The following is a 20272-nucleotide window of genomic DNA, read 5'->3' on the forward strand; positions in this document are numbered from 1 at the left end:
TTGAACAATATACATGAAAAGGTGTCTGTACGGCTCCTAAGGATTGATTCAAGCCCTTTTTCCCTCTGATAAGATTGAACTTCACAAGAAAGATTAGAGTGTAAAATACATTGGAAGGATGACTATAGATTCACATGAATCCTGAGTCGTTAGTCCAAACAAGAGAAGCAGATTAAAACGCATGAAAGCCTCTAAAACACAAAAGAACGAGGATTCAAACAGTAGTGGTCTAACTGATATCTAATTCAAACAAATAAGAGAGAGAATAGAAATACTCAAAAGGGGTTATGTCTCCAGGCGCACTAACCTTCTTTGAAGCAAAATCCATTCTGAAGGATGTCACACCTAAATATTGCAAAAAATCCCCCAATGTAATTAGCTTAAACCCAGTCAGAATGTACATAAACAGGTTCCAAAACGATGTACATTTTCCAATTTCACAATCTCAATAGCAAAATGTCAAAAATACATTTAAGTCAACAAAATATATTAGCTAATATAAGTAGTAATTTGTGTCTTGGTGAAGGAACAAAAAGAAAATAAGATAAGAAAAAGAATAAAAAAAAGACATTAGCAGAGCTCTTGCGAAAGAGACTATACATATTTCAATCATTTGCCAAAGAAGAAGGAATACAGTATCGGTGTGTTGACTCTCACTTAGAGACCTTTGCCTTCATCTTCGTTCAAGATTCGGTTACGGAAGTCACTGACCATACGAGGGAGACCATCACGCAGAGAGATCTTTGGTTCCCAGTTCAGAAGCTCCTTCGCCTTGCTTATGTCTGGTTTCCTCTTGTGAGGATCGTCCGCTGTGTTTGGTTTGAACTCTATGGTCGCACTCGGGTCAATCACCTCCTTAACCACCTGCACACATATATTCATACACAGAACTGAATGTTTCTTGCTTATTATGATCCCAAACTAAGACTCTAAAATTACACAAACCTCTGCAAGCTCAAGCATTGTGAATTCTCCTGGGTTACCAAGATTGAAAGGTCCTACGTGATCGTGTTCCATTAACGCTACAAGTCCATCCACCTAAAAAGAGATGTTTTGTTATATATCAAGGTAATATATTCTTTTACTCTGCTTGGAGAAACCAAATCATACAGCAGAATGGGGAAACAGAGATTGTTTACTTACTAAGTCAGAAACATATTGAAAGCTTCGAGTTTGTTTTCCATCACCATAAACAGTCATTGGGTTTTTGCGGATGGCCTGCAATCATAGATATAAAACATCTTCCTCTGAGAGTGCTTTCCAAAGGCTTTAAAGATAAGGAGTTGGTTTAAGGGTTAATGAAAGAGCTAAACCTGGGCAACGAAGTTACTAACAACACGCCCATCATCGAGGCACATTCGCGGTCCATACGTGTTGAAAATACGAGCAATCCTTACCTGAAATTTGTAAAAAAGATAGTTACAGAACACTCATATATCATTTGATGTGGGCAAATATCCATCAGTTCTAAACATTCCAATATTCAAAATTCTCCTATCAACAAAAGTAAGAAACAGCATCACCAAATGTAACAATTATAAACAGCATCATGCTAAGAAGCTTGCAATCATACAATCTATGGGATAATTTACCTCCACACCAGCACCTCGGTGATAATCCATGGCCAGTGTTTCTGCAGTACGCTTTCCTTCATCATAGCAACTCCTCTCACCTTTAATAAGACATCAGTGATCAATCTCTCGTTACGTAACATAAACTTAGGAGCAAATACATAATTTTTCCCAACTCACCGATTGGGTTCACATTTCCCCAATACGTCTCCTTCTGTGGATGCTCAAGAGGATCTCCATAGACTTCACTTGTGCTAGTGAGCAGAAACCTTGCTCCAACTCTCTTTGCCAGACCCAACATATTGAGAGTTCCCATTACGTTTGTCTTGTGAAACCATCGTCAAGGATCAACCAATGGAAGCATCTCTTCACGAAATAGTTACAAGAGAATCTAACTAGACAAGAAATCTACTACTTATATCTGCTGGATGCTAAGAGCGGTTATCATCAAGCTTAGCCTTAGGCATTTAAACCGAAAAAACCCAGAAACAAAACCAATTTTCACATATATCTAAACGGCCAAAAAGCCAAACCAAAACAGGATGAGTATCTGAATTTTTAGTTCTAAAAAACTATTTATAAACCAAATTACCCAAAAACCCAAATCATCAAAATATTAAAAATCATCTAAATCATCTGATATTTAATCCAAAACTCCGAATTTTAATTCTGTTTTTTTACTCGAATTAACCAAAATTATCCATGAAATCGAATCAAAACCAAGTTTCATAAACACTAAGGACATCTCCAACCCCACTATATTTTCCCCTCTAAAATAGAATTTAGAGTAAAAATGCTCTAATGGTACTTTATTTTCTACTATATAATAGTGTAACTCTATTTTTTACTCTATATATAGAAGAATTTTTTTATTTTTTGTTCATCACTCTAAAATAGAGTACCATTGGAGCAACATCCAACTAAATCTAATATAGAGTTACTCTATTTTAGAAGAAAAAATAGAGTAAACCATTGGAGATGGTCTAACTGTTTCTATATATCTAGAACCCGAAATCCACATGCCTAATCAAGCTAATGTTGCCTACACTGAAACTATTGATGTGGAATCAAGATCCATAGCAGCAATACGTACAGAATTAATCAAAAGGATATGATAGTCTTGACTGGATTAAACTTGTAATGAACAGGTGAAGCTGGGCAAGCTAGATGGTAAATCTGATCAACCTCGAGGAGAATCGGCTCCACCACATCGTGACGAATGAGCTCAAACCTCGGATTCGAGAACAGATGAACCAAATTCTCCTTCCTCCCCGTGAAGAAGTTATCAATCACGATCACCTCATCTCCCCTCCCTATAAGCTTATCCACGAGATGGCTCCCGACGAATCCAGCTCCACCTGTCACCACGATCCTCAGCCTCCGCCCTCCGATACCGACGGGAACACGACCTGTTCTACCTCCGCCGTAATTGAAACTCATCTTGGAAGGCGAGTAGTTGTTACTGTCGACGACGGATCTGGTGATGAGGGAGGTGGACTCGGCGGGGGCTAAGCGGGAGAGAGAAGGCTGGAGGATGAAGAAGGTTGATCCGATCAGGATCCCGACGAGGATGAAGAGGAGCCTCTGTTCGCGGAAGAGGTAGTGGAGCGATCTGGGGAGAGATCTGGGGTGCTTTAAGGCCTTGGGTGAGTAAGGAGACGACTGGCTCATGGGGATTGTGTCGTCGTCGCGCTTCGAGCTCATTTGCTTGTGAAGCTGCTTCATCGTCGCCGGTGAAATTAGATCTGGACAGATTCAAAAGGAGAATGAAGAAGAAGAGAGCGTTGAGGTAGTTACACGGTGATTACTCCATGCGGCATCATGTAATTTCGCTATTTTTTTTCCCTTTTCACTTTTTTTTTGTTTAGAGAAATATTTATACGTACCAAATCAAAGTGATACTAAACAAAGGGATAACTGTTATTTGGCGATAGGTTCAATTCATATCAGATTTGCCGTACAAAAATATATATGTACTTTAGAAACTTTCAAACAACATAGTTGTTTATTATTTTTGGCAAAATCATACATCAGTCATCATATCAGCTGCTACGTCATCTAATTTTGCTGATGTGAATGCAACGTCAACTAATCTTGCTAACGAAGATATCATGTATACAATTTAAAAAAAAATAAAATAGTCTTTTTATAAAAATATTTTAAAAAAATAGAAAATTTATAATTTTTTTATTATTTAGTAAAATTAGCAAATATAAGTAAATAATAAATTTTAATCTAATATAAAAGATATATTCGTAAATCTTATATAATAAATTTGCATAATAAATTTTTAAAATATAGCGTTCAGGTACCTGTTGGGGTTCAGATCGGATTTTTTGGATATTGGTTCTATTTTGAAACACGTCCTAGGACTTATACTGGTATTTTTATAAGTATGAATCATGATTCAATATAACACATCTTGTTCAACTCGGTTTTGTATCACATCTTAGAACTCATAAATTAACCATATGCCGTTCAGATTCGGGTTATATCAGGTTTGGATAACCCGAAGCAAAATCTAAAAGCAAATCATAAGAAATATATACTTATTTATATATAATTGAGAATTTAAGGTACTTATTTAAATTTTAAATACTTATTGTTAGATTTCATAACGAAATAATATGAAATTGAATATTTGAATTATATAGTAGTCTCTGCTCGCTTTTGACAGTTGCCTGAATGTTTTAGGACTTTTTGCTAATTTTCATCACGGGCTTGAGTCTCTAAATTTTCAAACCATTACATTCTTATGCATCTGGTTAGAATTAAGAATCGGCCTCTGTCTATTGGAATGGCTTCTGGTCTTATTCTTTTGCTATGTAATTCATCAGTCTTTTGTTTTTGTTTGATAGGAGAAGATAAGAAGATAAAGAAGTTGAGGAAGGACTAAAGAAGATGAGTATGCTTTTGGATTACGTATGAACTTAATGTATGCTTTGAGATTATGTATGAACCTAATGTATGCTTTTGGATTCTACAAAACATAATGAAGTCATGTTAAATACGAATTTTTTGTAGACTAACATTGATTTTTTTAATTGGGCCACGCGGACAGCCTATTTGGAATGGTCCAAAACGGGTTTGGTACAATTTGGGCTTGGTACAATTTGGGCATTGACCAATAGTGTCCATAAATTGATTGTCCATCTGGACAGGCCGATTTGGACATTGACATCCCTACCAATCATATACGTGGTTTGAAACATCATCTATGGGAACAACTTGAACAATAGACATCATGCAAGTAGACCATGGCTTAATGCTCGGTGACTTTAATGAGATTGGAAATGCTTTTGAAAAACAAGTTGGCAGGATTCAAGAACCATGGATCTTTTTGGGTTTAATAACATGTTATCTCACTATACTATGGCTGATCTTCCTTACCGTGGCAGACATGATGTGGAGTAACAAGCGTAAAGACAATCTCATTCGTAGGTGGTTATACCGTGCCTTTAAAAATGATGAATGGAGAGCTCTTTATCCGGCATCACAAGTCATCTATTTTGATGATGATAGATTCTGATCACCGTCCTATGATTGTAAAAGTTCATAGAAACCCTGAAGTTGGGGCGCTGATGTACAAAAAACATTGATTTAAATCAGTTATTGGACAAGGATGGCGAGGTGATGTAATAGAACAACTTATTTATTTTCCTATACACCTTCAAAGATGTCGACGATATATTTTAGAGTGGAAGAAAACAAACTCTTCCAGCGCAGCTAAATACATTTCTTCACTTACAAGCCAAATAGATGATGCACACACTGACATTACCATTTCAGAACACAAGATCCAACAGATGAAGACAAAGTTGATTTTAGAATACAAGGAAGAAGAAGAGTATTGGTTCCTTAAGAGCAGATTTCAGTGGAAAAAATATTGGAAATATAATTCATTTTCCTTAAACCTTCCTCGAGAGAATATTAGAAGCCCATATGCGTCTTCATGTGTCGGCCAAAGCCGTGAGAATCTACAATTCACATCTCCAATCACAGCAGTCGCATGATCTGCTAAGCTTGTAAAAAGCTCTTGTGGCCAATATCTTACTATTGTGTTGTTATGCCTTATACTTAACCATCCGTTTCCACTTTTCCGATCATATAATTTTTATGTATATTAATTGGTAAACAAAAAAATATATTACACTTAGAATAAATAAATATGAAAAATAATTAGTTCTCAAAAAAAAAGAAGTAAAAAAAATAAATTAACTAAAAATGACCAACCTTCCTCCAAAGCTAGATATCGAGTAATAGAGCCTCCCAATACAATATTGTTATTAATTTTTGTATAAGACCAGTTTCTTCAAGATTACAGCCTCCGGTTCCATTGTCTTCGTCACTCTGAAAAATATTACAATATTGCTATTGGAATCCAAAACCTAATTCAAGTTAGCTAAATCATCTCAATATAATCTGTAAATTCATTTAATATTAATAATTATATGTGTATATATAGTGGCGGACTCAATATACCATGAATTGCATATTGTATAAATTATACTTGTATAATATGCAATTCATGGTAAAATCACTGTATTTTTTCCATGGTCTATTAAAAAAAGTTAATCATGATATATGAAAAAAATAAGCAAAATATAAGAAAAACTGAGCAAAACATAAACACAAAATAAGTAAAGCAATAGGGGAGAACCCTTTATATTTAGGGGCTCAATTCTTAAAAAAAATATTTTTGTTTATATAGACATGTAACTAAATTTTAATTTACTTCCTTTTATTATTTAATAAAAATAACAAAAAAATGAAGCATTTAAAAATAATTTTATACCCCTAACAATATTCATGTTTCTTTTAACCATTTATTTTATTTTTGTAATTTATTTTTATTAGTTATGAATATATATTTTCAATACTAAAAACGTTTTGTGGTAAAAGTTGGAAAAAAATGAGGGTTCAAAGTCATTTTTTCATTTGGCTCTTTCCAGTTCGTTCTTACATACAGATATAATCTAATATTTTAATTAATAGTTTTATTCAGTTTATTTGATATATTTCAAACCATATCTTTATATTTAGATATTTTAAAATAAAATTTATTAAAATTATACGATATTATCAAATCCAAATTTTTTTTTCTATTCTGGTTATCTTCGGTTTTACCAGATTGAATATCCTTATATTAAGGAAGCAGCTTGGAGTCAAGTCGAGATATGATTAAAGAGGAGTGTTAAATTATAATCTAATCTCTCTTTAATACATTTATATAAGTTAGTTATTTATGTTATTACACAAAGAGTTGTAACTCTTCATGTTGTGTCCTTTAGTATAAAGAGTTGTGTCTCTTATACTTGTAATGATTCGATCTCTATATAAAGATCAATCATTTGTTGTAACATCATCATCGAATCTCAATAATACAAAAGTATTTTCAGAAAAGTTTATAAGTCTGAAACGTTTATCTTATTCTTTCTCTCGAACTCGTGTGTAACACACTGTGATCGTTGTGTAACACAAGTGGTAGGTAAAAGATTAACAGTATTGACTTATCTTTGCATTGAGCAAATATTTGCATCACCGAAATCCTTTTTCTTTAAGAACAAAACAAAATGTTTGTCTCTTGACAGCAAGATGCAAGCTTTGAATCTGAAGGATGAAGGAAGAGATTCTGGAGTCAAATTGATCGTTTGGGAACCTGAAGTAGATTGGTGAGTAAAGTGTGCAGGCACTTCTACACCCGGTACAAGTGAAGATTTGCAATCCAATGTCTGGATGAGCTTTTTCGCTTTTTGTTGCAGGTTGAGACTGTAAGAGCCTTGATAGAGTGCGCATACTGATAAACTCTAACACAGATACCACAATTTATTCAGTGAAAGGAAAACGAGTTACACATGAGTACATCCAGATATTGAGAATGGCTGGCCTAACCCAGACGATTGAAACTCAAGACATCGTTTGCTTTATACTTGAACTGCTTCTCTTGACTGCATCTTGGTATTGGTATTATCTTCATATCTCATTTTCCTTTCTTCTTTCTATAATTGAAACAAAATATCTGTCTTATTTAATCTTCAACATCATCAGCACTTTCATCTCCGTCACCATCATCATCATCATCATCATCAACATCATCATCAACATTATCATCTTCATTTCTATCAGTAATACATTGAAGTCCCTCCAAAAATTGTACACCACAGCCTTTAACCTTCCAGGTTTTATCATGGAGTTTGAACACAAAAGTAAGCTCGCTGAAAGTGGCTTCTTCGGCTTCAGGGGAATCCTGGTTTAGAGAGAAAGAATCCTCAAATATATACAAATGCTCTCCATATCGAGATAGATATGGAATATGGAGCTGGGTTGATCCACGTCCGACTATGAGGCCATTCTGTTTACTCATGACGTGAAAAGATACATCCATCAATGAATTGTTCACTGCTTGACCTTCTGACAGCAAAATGCACGATTTAAATCTGAAGGATGACAGAAGAGGTGTTGGAGTCAAATTGATCGTTAGGGAGCCTGAGCTAGCTCGGTGAGTGACGTGTGCTGGCACTTTTTCACCCGGTAAGAACGCATATTTGCAAGCTGATGTTGATAGGATACTAGAAGTCAAGCACGTGCTGAGGTGGCAAGTACGAGATCAGCTAGACGACGTCAACCAAAGGGCAAGAATCTCGCATGAAGGAGTCTCACGACTCATTTATTTTCTAGTTTTATTAATAAGAGAAGTGGTCTTCCTTAACTATAGGAACCAATCTTCATGTCACGTTTCCCATTTCATGTTTGTTAGGAGTTGGTGCTCCACTTTCCATTTCTTTGCTTCATGTACGCTTTGCTATTTATATGAATGAAAAACCTAAAAAGAGGTAGTCTAAACTACCCAAAGAAAAGTGTGTGTTCTTAGTTTGTCCTTTGGCAAATTCTCTTTGATTTGAAGAGGGACCTTAATTGGTATCAAATCCATGTTTCTAGATCAACAATAGATATCTCTTGGCAAGGGACCTATCATATGTATGGATGAGTTTTCTTGCTTTTCGGTTCAGGTTAAAGCAGTTAGAAAATTTTAGGCAAATATTTGGATTTTGAAAAGAAGAGTCTATTCTCTTCAAGGATTCACAATCTCCTGCATCTATAGATAGAAGGGAACCTGGTAGCGGTGGAAGTGCTACAAGCTTTTTGCATGCTATGACGTTGAGCTTAATTAGCCCCGAGAGACTTCTGATGCAATCTGGAATAGTCTCCACACTATCACCGGCTAATCTTAATGATATTGGAGATGAAAGAGCCTTCTCCGGTAGACATATAGGAAAAAGGTAGTGAGCATTGACGTCTGATCGTAATTCCCAACTGCGCTTCAAGTCACCCTTCCAGTTAATAACTGCTTGAAATAAGTAACGATAATTAAATAGATGGAGACTTCCATAATCATGCTCAGTCTCACCACGGTTACACAGAGCAAGTAACTCAAGATTCTCCAGCTTAGAAATGTTTGGAGATATAGATTTCAGCTTCTTGCACCCATACATCAATAGTATACGCAGACGAAATAGATTCACAATCGATGGAGGAACCTCCTCTATCCCTGTACAGCTCAACACCAACTCTACAATGCTGTCAGGAACATCTGGAAGTCGATGATGTTTGTACACCCTGTTATATCCAATCGATAAAGCCAAGACCAAGTGCTGAATGATGATGGCATTTTCTCTATCGCAGTATCTCTCAGATCTAATTTCACTATATTGATTAACCTACCGATAGAAGAGGGGAGCTCCTTCAAAAGCAAACAACCCCTAAGGTTGAAGATTGTAAGCTTAGTGGCATTGCCAATAGAGCTTGTGAGCTCTAACAAACTTTTGCAGTAACTGAGATTTAATTCCTCGAGACTAGTGCTTTTGAGAGATCCGGAATCTTTTTCAGAGACTTGGAGTAACTCAAATCCATCAGCTGGAGGCAATGGAGAGGCTATACAAAAACAAAAAGAAATAAAGTTTTAGAGAAATGACTAATCGTTCTTTACACGCAACACATTACAAAAAAAAAATGATGACTATTTTTACCTTGGTTCCCTCCCAGAGCTTCTCAAATTTGCTATTTGGCATGCGTATTTCAACAAGAAACTTCCCAGAGAACTTGGAAGGCCAAAATCTTAAAGGACAGCCGTTCCAATCTATAAGTCTGAGTTTGTGGGGGAGACAGATGAGGCCTTCGGGTATGCATAAGGTATTAGAGCTGACATATAGAAACTGGAGATTATTCATCCCTTGGAAAGCGCTTTTACTTATTTGGATTTTCTTGCTATTTGAAGTATCCAACTTTACGCCTAGAACTTTTCCAGTACCCTAAAAGAGATTATTCAAATAGAAACAAATAAATCTCACCTTGTAAACCAAGGAAAAAAAAGACTGCAGATGTTAAAAAAAAAACTTACAGTATCTTCTTCAAGTACATCAGAAATCTCCATGGTATCCATCAAGAACTGTCGATGCCCAGGCTCCTCTAAAGACTCTTTCTTGACAATTTCTCTACCCATTTGTTGCAGTAAACAGTGCATTTTTACGTATCCGTTCTCTATAGATAAAAGAGATTTATTAGCTAAGACTTGAAGCCCATGGTTGACGTCCAAACCACTTTTTTCAAGACATCTCTTAACGAAATCTTCCTCGAAACCAACAAAGAAACATGCAATATGCAGGAAAAGAGCTTTATCTTTATCACTTAGGACGTCGTAGCTAAATCTTAAAGTTGATTCAATTTCTGTGTCAAGGCTAGACCTGAGCCTTGGTAGTGCGTCTATCCAGTAGTCCCTGGACATTCCTCGCAGATACGATCCCATGACTCTCAGTCCTAGAGGAAGATCACCAGAAAGTCCAGTAACTTCCCAAGCAAGCCATTCAAAGCCATTATCTGGAGAATTTTTACCGAAAGCATATTGGCAGAAGATCTGCAGAGACTCACTTGAAGTTGGAAATTCCATCTCGTAGATATGATTGATCCCGAGTCCAAGTGCCTTGAGAAGTTTTTTGTCTTCGGTTGTAATAATAATCATACTTCCGGGACCGAGCCATCCACGCTGGTCAGCCGTTGCCTCTAGTTGCCACCAGCTCTACCCACTTCATCAAGAACAACCAACACTTTTTTGTCACCCAGCATTTCTTGAGCCACTCCCAAATGACAGACCTCAATATCCCTTTGGTTGAATATTTCAGACAACAAGTTTTTCTGCAAACGCAACTTCAACCTATAGTTGTTACCACAAGGCTTCTCATAACTTCCTTTTATATTTTCCAAAAACGTGCTGAACGGAAAACCAGGAGAGATTTGGTTGTATAAAACTGTGGCAATGGTCGTCTTACCTATCCCGGGAGGACCCACAACCCCAATCACTTTAACTTCTTCTGATTGTAGGATCAATTTAGACTTTATCTCCATCATACGAGCTTCTATGCCAATAAAGTCATCAAAGTCTTTTGATGGTGTAAACCCCAACATAGCCGTAACATCTAAGGCAACTTTGTTGATCATTTCAGCTTCATTGTCACTACCAAAAACATGAGGATAATTCATTAAAAACGTTATTCATGAAAAGTAACTTTATAAGTCTAGGAATTGTAACTTTATTGCCAGCAAACTTACGGGTACAAATAATTTTAAAATTTTAATATAATATACTATAATTTTTTTTTTATGTTTTTGCATTCAATAATATATTGTAATATTTTAAAATTGAATTTAAATTTTTGGTAGATAATTTTTTAGAGTAAACAGATTTATTTATTTGATTTGTTAATACTTTTTTATAAAAGCTTAACTATGATTTATGTAGTATTTTTTAGATTTTTTACATCTTTTAAAATATATATTTCATTAGATTTTTTATCAACAACATATATGGCTAATTAAGTTCTCGTCCATTAAAAATGATATTTTTTGTAACCTTATCATCTAGAACATATATATATATATATATATATATATAGTTCAATTGGTTTGTAGATCACGCTTTTCGTCCATACAAATTATCAAAATCCCAAAACATGAACTCATGTGACAAATAGACCCACGCTTGCAACTAAAATATAAAGTACATTATTAAGAAGAAACATACCTATATATATATATGTGAATTTTTATTAATTTAATAAAAAAATAAGAATAGAAACAAAATCATAAATTTATAAATATACTTTTATTCATAATATTATTTGGATTGTATTACTACAGATATAACTTTTTTGTGGCTATTTTTCTTTACGATTTTATAAAAAAATTATAACTTCTTATAAAGGACTCTAAACATTTATAAATAATTTATAAAAAATTACAAATTTTAACTTTTATGAATATTTTCTCAAAAGCTTTGAAATCCTTATAAATAGTTTCATAAATCCTAATTGGTGGTTTTATAACTCAAGAAAATAATCTGTTATGAAAAAGATTGAAGAATTTTACAAAATATTTTCCTAAATAGTTATCGATGGTTTTAAATTTTAAATAACTTACAAAATGTTAATTTTCATAAATATTTTCTAAAATCCTATAAATAATGAGAAACTATTCCTTGTAAATGGTTTTATAAATCTTAATTAAACTTTATAAATCGTTTTGGAAACTTTTATTAATGATAACATATTCATTATTAATGATTTAAAACTCATAAATTATTAAAAAAATAAAAATATAACTATTATATATGTTTTATAAACCATTAGAAATGAATTAATATAAATGACTTTAAAAATCTTACAAATGATATATTAATCATCACAAATGATTTTACATAAAATTGGATTTTTTTTAATACTTTGGTTTAGTTGGGTAACAAGATTTTGTAGTTTTTTCAACAAGATTTAGTTTTGGAGGGAAAATTCATTTTTGCGGTTTTAGCGAAAAATTTCATTTTTGTGGGAAACCTTGTTTTGCGGTATTTACGTTAAAATAATTTTCTGATTTTGGCGAAAACTTTTTTTTGTGGGCTTGATAGAAAAACTCGTTTTCAGGTTTTTTTTTTGCAGTTTTTGACGAAAATAACACATTTTCTGGTTTTGACTAGAAAAACTCATTTTTCGATTTTGGCGGAAAAATTCGTTTTGGCGAGAAAAGTCGTTTTGGGAGGAAAACACGTTAACCCAGTTTTGGGTTTTGATGTAAAACTCGTTTTCTGATTTTGGCGTGAAAATTCATTTTTCCAGTTTTAGTTGGAAAGCTCAGTTTTACGGTTTTGGTGATAAAACTCAATTCCTTGTTTGGTGGGAAAATTTGTTCCCCGGTTTTGCTGAGAAAAGTTTTTTTTTCGGTTTTGGCGAGAAAAATCGTTTTTGCAGTTATGATGGAAAAATTCGTTTTTTAGTTATGGTGGATAAACTCGTGTTTAGTTATGGTGGAAAAACTCGTTTTTGCAGTTATGGTGGAAAAACTCGTTTTTGCAGTTATTGTGGGAAAACTCGTTTTCTAGTTATGGCGGAAACTTTTGTATCCTGGTTTTGGTGAAAAAAACTCGTTTTTATGGTTAAGACAGAAAAAACCGTTTTCCAATTTGGTGGGAAATACTTGTTTTCTAGTTTTGTTGGTGAACTTGTTTTTTGCGGTTTTGTGAGAAAACTTGTTTTTGGGAAAAAACCCATTTTTCAGTTTTGGCGAGTAAATTCGTTTTGTGGTTTTGGAGGAAAAACAAGATTTTGCTTTTATTATTTAAAAAATTAAAAAACTATATTTTTGGTGAGAATGAGAGCAAATGATGAGTATTTAATCTATTAAAAATGATGGAAAAACATACTTTTATATAATTGAAAATCCATGTGTATACCATTACCCTTTTGTATTTACCCAACATAAATATGAGCTTTAAAATTCATACTACACCCGAGCATTTCAGATACTGGTTCGGTTCCGATGTTTCGAATATCGGGTACTTTGGATAGGAGGTTAGAGGATATGTACTACTTGGCTTATTTTTGGTTCGGTTCGAGTAGTTTCGGGTTCGGTTCATTTTGGATAGTAAGACTAGAAACCGGAAAATAGTCAGAAAAAATCGGTTCTCATTTGGTTCTTATTCAGTTATTTCGAGTAGTTCGGGTAATTCATGTTAAATATCAGATATTAGATAAAATATTGAATAATTTGGATACAATTTTCAGATATTTTGGATATCTTTGGATATTCTACATAAAAATATATAGATACTTTCAGGTAGTTCGGATACTTTATAATAATTTCGTTTTCTTTAACTATTTTGGAATACTCTTATTAGATTTTTTAATTATAAATATTTTTAATTATGTTGTATATATATAATTAAATTTTTATATATTTGGGTAGCCATTCGGTTCTCGGTTCGGTTATTTCGGATATAGAAATTTAAGAACCATTCGGGTATTTGAAGGTTTCGATCCGATTCCAGATTCCAGTTTTGAGTATTTTGATTTTCCGGTTCCAGGTTATTTGCTTAGGCCTAATTCATACCCATATTTGACCCAATCAATTGCAGGTGGGTAAAAACCCAACCCACTATTACTGGGTTTAGGTAAATCCATGGGTAATTATCAATGTTAACATCCCTATAAATAAGCAAGTGGAAGTAAAAGTGAACGAACCAGTTGCTAGTGTGGTAACCAGCTATACCCGCGACATCCGTCAAAGCTTGCCTCCATGCCTGCTTCACCTCTTCTATTTTTCCCACACAGGTTGCATCGAAGGCTTTCCCGAAATCTCCGGTCTGCTTCCTAACATCAGATGGATCCACTTCGTAGAAAATGGTCATCACTGTCTGTTGGTACTCTTCCCTGCACTTCATGATTTCCACCAACTCGTCAAGACACCAGCTTGGTGAAGCGTAGTTAGGGGAGAGCAAGACAACGGCAACCCTTGATTGTCTGATCGCTCCTACAAGGACGGTACAGACAGATTCGCCTCTCTTGATCTCTTCATCAACGAAAGCTATGATTCCCTTGCTTTCGAGCCCTTTCCGAACATGACTAAGAAAGCCTTTGCGCACGTCTTCTCCACGGAAGCTCAGGAAGACGTGATATAACCAACTGCGAGATAGAGATGAAGAAGAAGCCATGAATAACAGCACGAAGAAGAGGAAAGGATCACTAAGTTTCCAATCTGAAGAAGAAATAACATCAGTAAAAACGCGTAAATTGACAAGTCAAGTCAAGAAATATATAAATTATATGTACTAGGGTCGGCCCGCCCTACGGACGGGATATACTTTACTTGTGATCTATGTTATTATTTTTTATATAATTTTGTAATTTGTGTTTTAGATTTACATTTGCAAAAAGTGCCTAAGAAATATACTCCTATTTTATTAATTTAAGTTAATGGTTAGTTAATTTGTAAATAATTTTTATTTTGACTTATTGCTTCTACGATATTACCATGATTGAGTTAATATATCATTTTCAGTTGAATTTTTTTATTAAAGTATTTAAAAATCACATTTAGTTCTGTCAGTGATTTATTATATATTAACATCTAAATAATTTATTTGTTATATCTCAATTTTTAAAGTAGGAAGCTTGAGTCCATGAACTGATCCTTATATTTTGTCTTTTAAATGTTGTCAGGGTTAATATGACAATTCTTTTTGGTTTTTCGTATGTGGCCCTGCAAAATTAGTAATGAGTTTTTAGTGGTGGTATGATAGGTAGACGATTTTGAACTTTTTTGGAATGTTTTTAGTACTGTAAGTATTAACTCGGAAATTAAATTAACATGAAATTTTTAACCTTATTTGGAAAACCACTTGAGTTCAAAATTAACATGCAATTTAAGTCTCAGTACAAAAGGTATTTTCATGCCACTTGGAGAACCACTTGTGTTCATACTCGATCAATTTTCTTTTGGTATTGTTGCATCCTTTCATTACGTAACCATCTTATGATTTTCACATCCTTTTGGTGTTCTTCCGCCAACTCCTACAATAAGACTTCAATCAAACATATTTAGTATGCTATCGCCCAGTTAAGAAAGGACCAAATACATAGACAGAAACTCATGATACAAAAGAGTTTGTATCATAAGATAGAAGGCTCCATTTGATACTATTCTCTGTTAAATATATTTATGAGTTTTACTGTTTACCATCTATTTTGTTTGTATTTTTTTTAGAGATTTACATTCTTATTTCATATTTCCATGAGATTATATGTGTAGTATTTTATACTTTTTATTTAAATATTTGTTAAATTTGTAAGTTTGACGGTGGTATATGTATATGTATTCTATATGTGATTATGAGTGTATATATCTAAGAATTGTTTTTAGCTAATCTAGCATGTTCATCTAGAGGTTTTTTTAGTCATAACCAGAAAAAGCTATAAGCCTATTTTACTAAATGATTTTTATAATAATTTTTCTTTTTAAAACTAATTTTAGAATAGTTTTAATTTATATTTAAATTTTAGTTAGGACAGTAGTTAAACCAAAATCCACATAACTGTAAAACACAGCGGAAGCAATCTATAAGATTTTTCAACGTACACTTTAGTAAGTAGATTTAATTTTTTTTAATATTTCATATATATATATATTGGTTTATTTTTTTCAGAAATCTTGGTTGTAATGTAATTTTATTGATTAAAACATTTTAAGAAATTTAAATTTCGGTTTATTTTGAGTTTTGCTTTCCAGAATTCTTGTGCCTGTAGTATAAACTCATATTTTTGAAAGCTGGCTTTCAGGGACGAAGTAATATGTCACTTTGGTTAGATGTTTCGGAACATCGTTTCCTTAGCTTGTGTAGATCCTGCTCTTGAGTTTCTCTCCTCTCGGGCCTACCGTGTTGGTCGTGAACGGTTTGCCTTAATACCTCGAGACTTAACACCGTTAGTTTAAGGATATATACATCATTGCAGTGCTTTTAAGTACTATATATTTCGTTTTATATCAGTTATGAAAGAAGAAAAGCTTGCTATTGTGTGTCCTAGTGTGTCAAAATTGTTATTTCTTTATGAAGGTACCATAAATATATTTACATGACTAAGCCTTAAAGATCCCAAATACTGTTTTAACATCATGATCTCATTTGTGATAATCTCCCAACCCAGCAATAGTTGGATCCCATTAACAATCACTAATCTTCATACCAAAGCACAATCCAAGATGATACAATATTTCATCATCAAAAAGAGAAAGTTTCATCCATTACCATGTGCCACAGCGAGTGAAGCTCTATGCGTAGAGATCAGATTCATCACCTCTATCACAGCTTTAACCACTAAAGAGATCTCCTTGCAATGGTTAAACAACATATTAGTCCTAGTGTGGGGTAGTAGCAACCAAAGAAAAAACTAAAGATTGGCCAGGAAAATTTTACCTGCAGCCTCAAATTGTTTTTGGAGCTCTTGGCCAGTAACATCATTTTCCACCTGAAGAAAAATGGTAGAGAAGGGAACAGAAGATGATTTACCGAACATAAAATATCAGTGAGTGAGACTTATATTATCTGGAATTCAGCGATTCTTCTCAATTGAGATTCTTCACCTCCGTCTGATAACGGAAGGGATGCAACCAAAGCATCAAACTTCAACAAAACAAAGTACCACGCCAAGGACTCAAAACAGCAGAATAAAAATGACCTGTATTTCACATAATCTTAACTAAATCTGAAGAAAGAAGGAGAGTAACCTGTTTAGCAGCCTTAACAAAATCGGCTCTGAGCTTCTTAGGTTGCTCGCGAAAAGCGGCGGTAGGATCATTGGTAGCCGTAGTCGTAGGAGCAGAAGGTGGTGGATCAGGGTACTTAGGTGAAAGCTGAACCGGAGGAGCATCTCTTTGGGGTGTACCTAAAGCATTAAAAGTTATTTATATCAATCAATTGGAGGTCCCGTAGCTCCACCAGCACCAATCACGCTTCCGATCACAACCACTCCCGCCGAATCTGAGATTCTATGGCGGTGGTATGAACAGGTTCAGGACTTTGGCGGCTACCCTCGACGCACTGAAGAGTATCATATACCAATGAGCTCTAATCCAATACAGACCATCAACATCTCTCAAGAGCTTTTCGATCCGAGCAGCCATAGAACACTTGAGGGAAGCTTCTCTCTCGCCAATGAATCGATGAAATCTTAGAAAGAAATCTTACATATTTATAGTAGCAGAATCACACAAAGGAATGAATGCGTAGATTCATTGAATGAGAGATCGTGTGATGTGTGAATTTGGAGTTAATTTGAGCGTTATTGAAGATGCTTGAACCCAGTCAGTTACTGTAACGGTGCTGAAATTCATCCTTGGGTAGAAGAATTCGAATGGACTAAACAATGACGGTGGCTCCTGATTGTTCTTGTTGGAAAATTATTCGGACCCAGCAAACAGTTGGATCTTCATTGCAGGTTAGCATCAAAAGAATTCATTCATCGGCGGCTATTCTCCGATGTTTCGTCTACGGTGTATTGAATTAGAAAGGGAAAGATGTGGGCTTAAGCTAATCTTTTAAGAAAGCCCATAGAACCAATTGAAAACAATGAAACGCCGAGTTTCATTAATGGAGACACGTGGCACGCGTACAGGAGACGACTTTCTTAGCTGGATGCTGAGCTGGACACTCTAGAAGGGATTCAAACCCTTCTTTATATATAAAGATTAGGTGCATAGTGGGTGGAAACTAAAAGTGATTGGGTAGATTTAAAAAAATAAGGAAAAGATGATTTATGAATAAGACTTTAAAGTAACATAGCATAATTGAACAAGACTACTATTGATAACTAATAAAATGATCACAAAAAATGTATTGATCGAATATATTTATAAACTAGCTCGCCGAGTGTACAATATTTGAGTTTCTGCGAAGTGGAACTTCTGCTTCATCTTGACCCAAACTTGTTCTAGTTTAGTCCAATTATTCCATATATCTCAGATGTACGTGCTGCACCTACCTTCTCAGATCATAGGCTGTTGGATGGTTAACCGGCTCAACCTCGTCTTGACTCAGGCTTGATGTTTTTTCTACTTTATCTAGAGTTTGCTACTTCACTTCTTCTGCAGAAGCCCTAAAGCTTGCTTCTCACGATCCCCGTCCACGTTACCTCCATCCTTCAAGACAGGTTCATTAAACTAATCAACATGTTTACTTATTGATAATTCTATTCTTAATTAACTTGAGACTGTAATCATCTAAAGTAGAACGCGTTGTGTTGTCTAGTGACTTCGGTGGGGAAGACGGAAAAGAGGGGGCTACAAAGGCGCGTGCGTGACGTTTGTGCACATACAGACAAATATTATTATTATGTTTATGTAGACGGGACCGAAGTGAAGCAGCAGTACCAAAATGACACCACTTCGGCTTCGAGGCCGCCTAAGCCCGTTGATGAGGATTTCTACAAGATTCCTCCTGAGCTTATCTATTCTTCAAGAAGGCCGGGTATAATATTTAAGGAAATTGGGCTGTATACCAAAACTTTTATAACTACGTAACTAGCTAAAGAATATTTGACCAAGATATTCAATTTATTTTTTAAAATATATCCCCCTATATATTAATTAAAAATCATTTAAAAAATAATAACCTTATATTTTGTAGTATTTACAATTGAAGTTTGCTGATGTGTCGCTTAATTACATCTCAATTTGCTGAGGTGGCGTCATTAGAATTGATTTTAGAATATGTTAGTCCAAATGAATTTCTCTAGCAAGCATTATATTAACCGCATACAATCACAATATAATGAGAAACTAGATTTTGACCCACGCATAGAAAACGCAGGTATTTTGGATTATATTATAATACAAAGTCTTATTATATCGAAAAATATAATTTTTAACAGTTATATAATCTACGAATTAGTTTATTTGAGATTTTATATGTACACTTTTACGTAAGTTTCTTTTAGGCATGAAAATTATATCCGGATCAAAAAACAAACCGAACCTACCCGAAAATATAGGTTTAGTTAAGGTCTAGAAAAAATAACCTATTGGGTTTTTTTAGACCCGCAGATCTTTGTTTGAGCCCGGATCCTACCCTAGATAATAAATATATTGTGTTTATTAGGTATATTTGGATATTTCGAATATGTTTCCGGTATTATGGATATTTTTTTAAAGTTTTTGGTTTACGATTATAGTTTTTGATTTCAGGTAAATTTTCAAATAAAAAAAATTGGGTATTTTTCAGTTCATCGTGTCAGATTTTGAATAAGATTTTGAATTTTTAGGTATTTGAATTTTTTGGGTATTTGTTTGGAGTTTCGAATATTTTTCAGATTTTTTAGATATTTCGATTTTTTAAGGATCCTAAATACCCAAACATATGTTGACCCATTACGTCCATATCAGGTCCAACATCCTTTTGATATAGATTTTTAACGTTATTGTGCAAAAACATGGTATCATTAGGAATAATATTAGGATTGTAAAAAATATTTAAAATATTGTATGGTTAGAATGATTAATGGTATTACCAAAAAAAAAAGTTATGCATGACGCCAACAACTTTTTTATATTAGATTTTAAGACTTTTTCTCTTTTACTAGTATTGATTCATTTTTAAAATCGTGAATAATCAATACTGATATCGTGAAGTCGGGTTAACTTTAACAGAACCAATGAATTTAAACATTTTTACGAAGGTGACATGAATATTCAGAAAACTCATTTTTAAATATGAAAATATCTATCAAACTATAAACGGTTGAAAGTTTAGTATATGATATGAGATTTTAGTGGGAAAGTTTATATATGATATGATTATTTTATTTAAAGGAAAGAGGAAGTTAGAATGTACA

At 34.0% G+C, this 20272-nt stretch overlaps 1 protein-coding gene and 1 pseudogene across 1 annotated transcript; both read right to left on the minus strand.

Annotated features, from left to right (window-relative positions):
* Positions 1–408: 408 nt before the first annotated feature.
* LOC103863401 (UDP-glucuronic acid decarboxylase 1) lies at positions 409–3472 on the minus strand. Its single transcript, XM_009141149.3, has 7 exons — positions 2685–3472; positions 1752–1899; positions 1593–1672; positions 1314–1397; positions 1144–1218; positions 946–1038; positions 409–864 (listed from the first exon to the last, which is right to left on the minus strand). The coding sequence occupies exons 1-7, from the start codon at positions 3294–3296 to the stop codon at positions 658–660; spliced, it is 1299 nt and encodes a 432-aa protein (XP_009139397.1). The 5' UTR covers positions 3297–3472; the 3' UTR covers positions 409–657.
* A 3866-nt stretch (positions 3473–7338) lies between these two features.
* On the minus strand, positions 7339–20267 carry LOC103863403 (annotated as a pseudogene).
* Between the last annotated feature and the right edge of the window lie 5 nt (positions 20268–20272).

This window comes from Brassica rapa, chromosome A04 (assembly GCF_000309985.2).
Source record: "Brassica rapa cultivar Chiifu-401-42 chromosome A04, CAAS_Brap_v3.01, whole genome shotgun sequence".
Taxonomy (NCBI): Eukaryota; Viridiplantae; Streptophyta; class Magnoliopsida; order Brassicales; family Brassicaceae; genus Brassica; species Brassica rapa.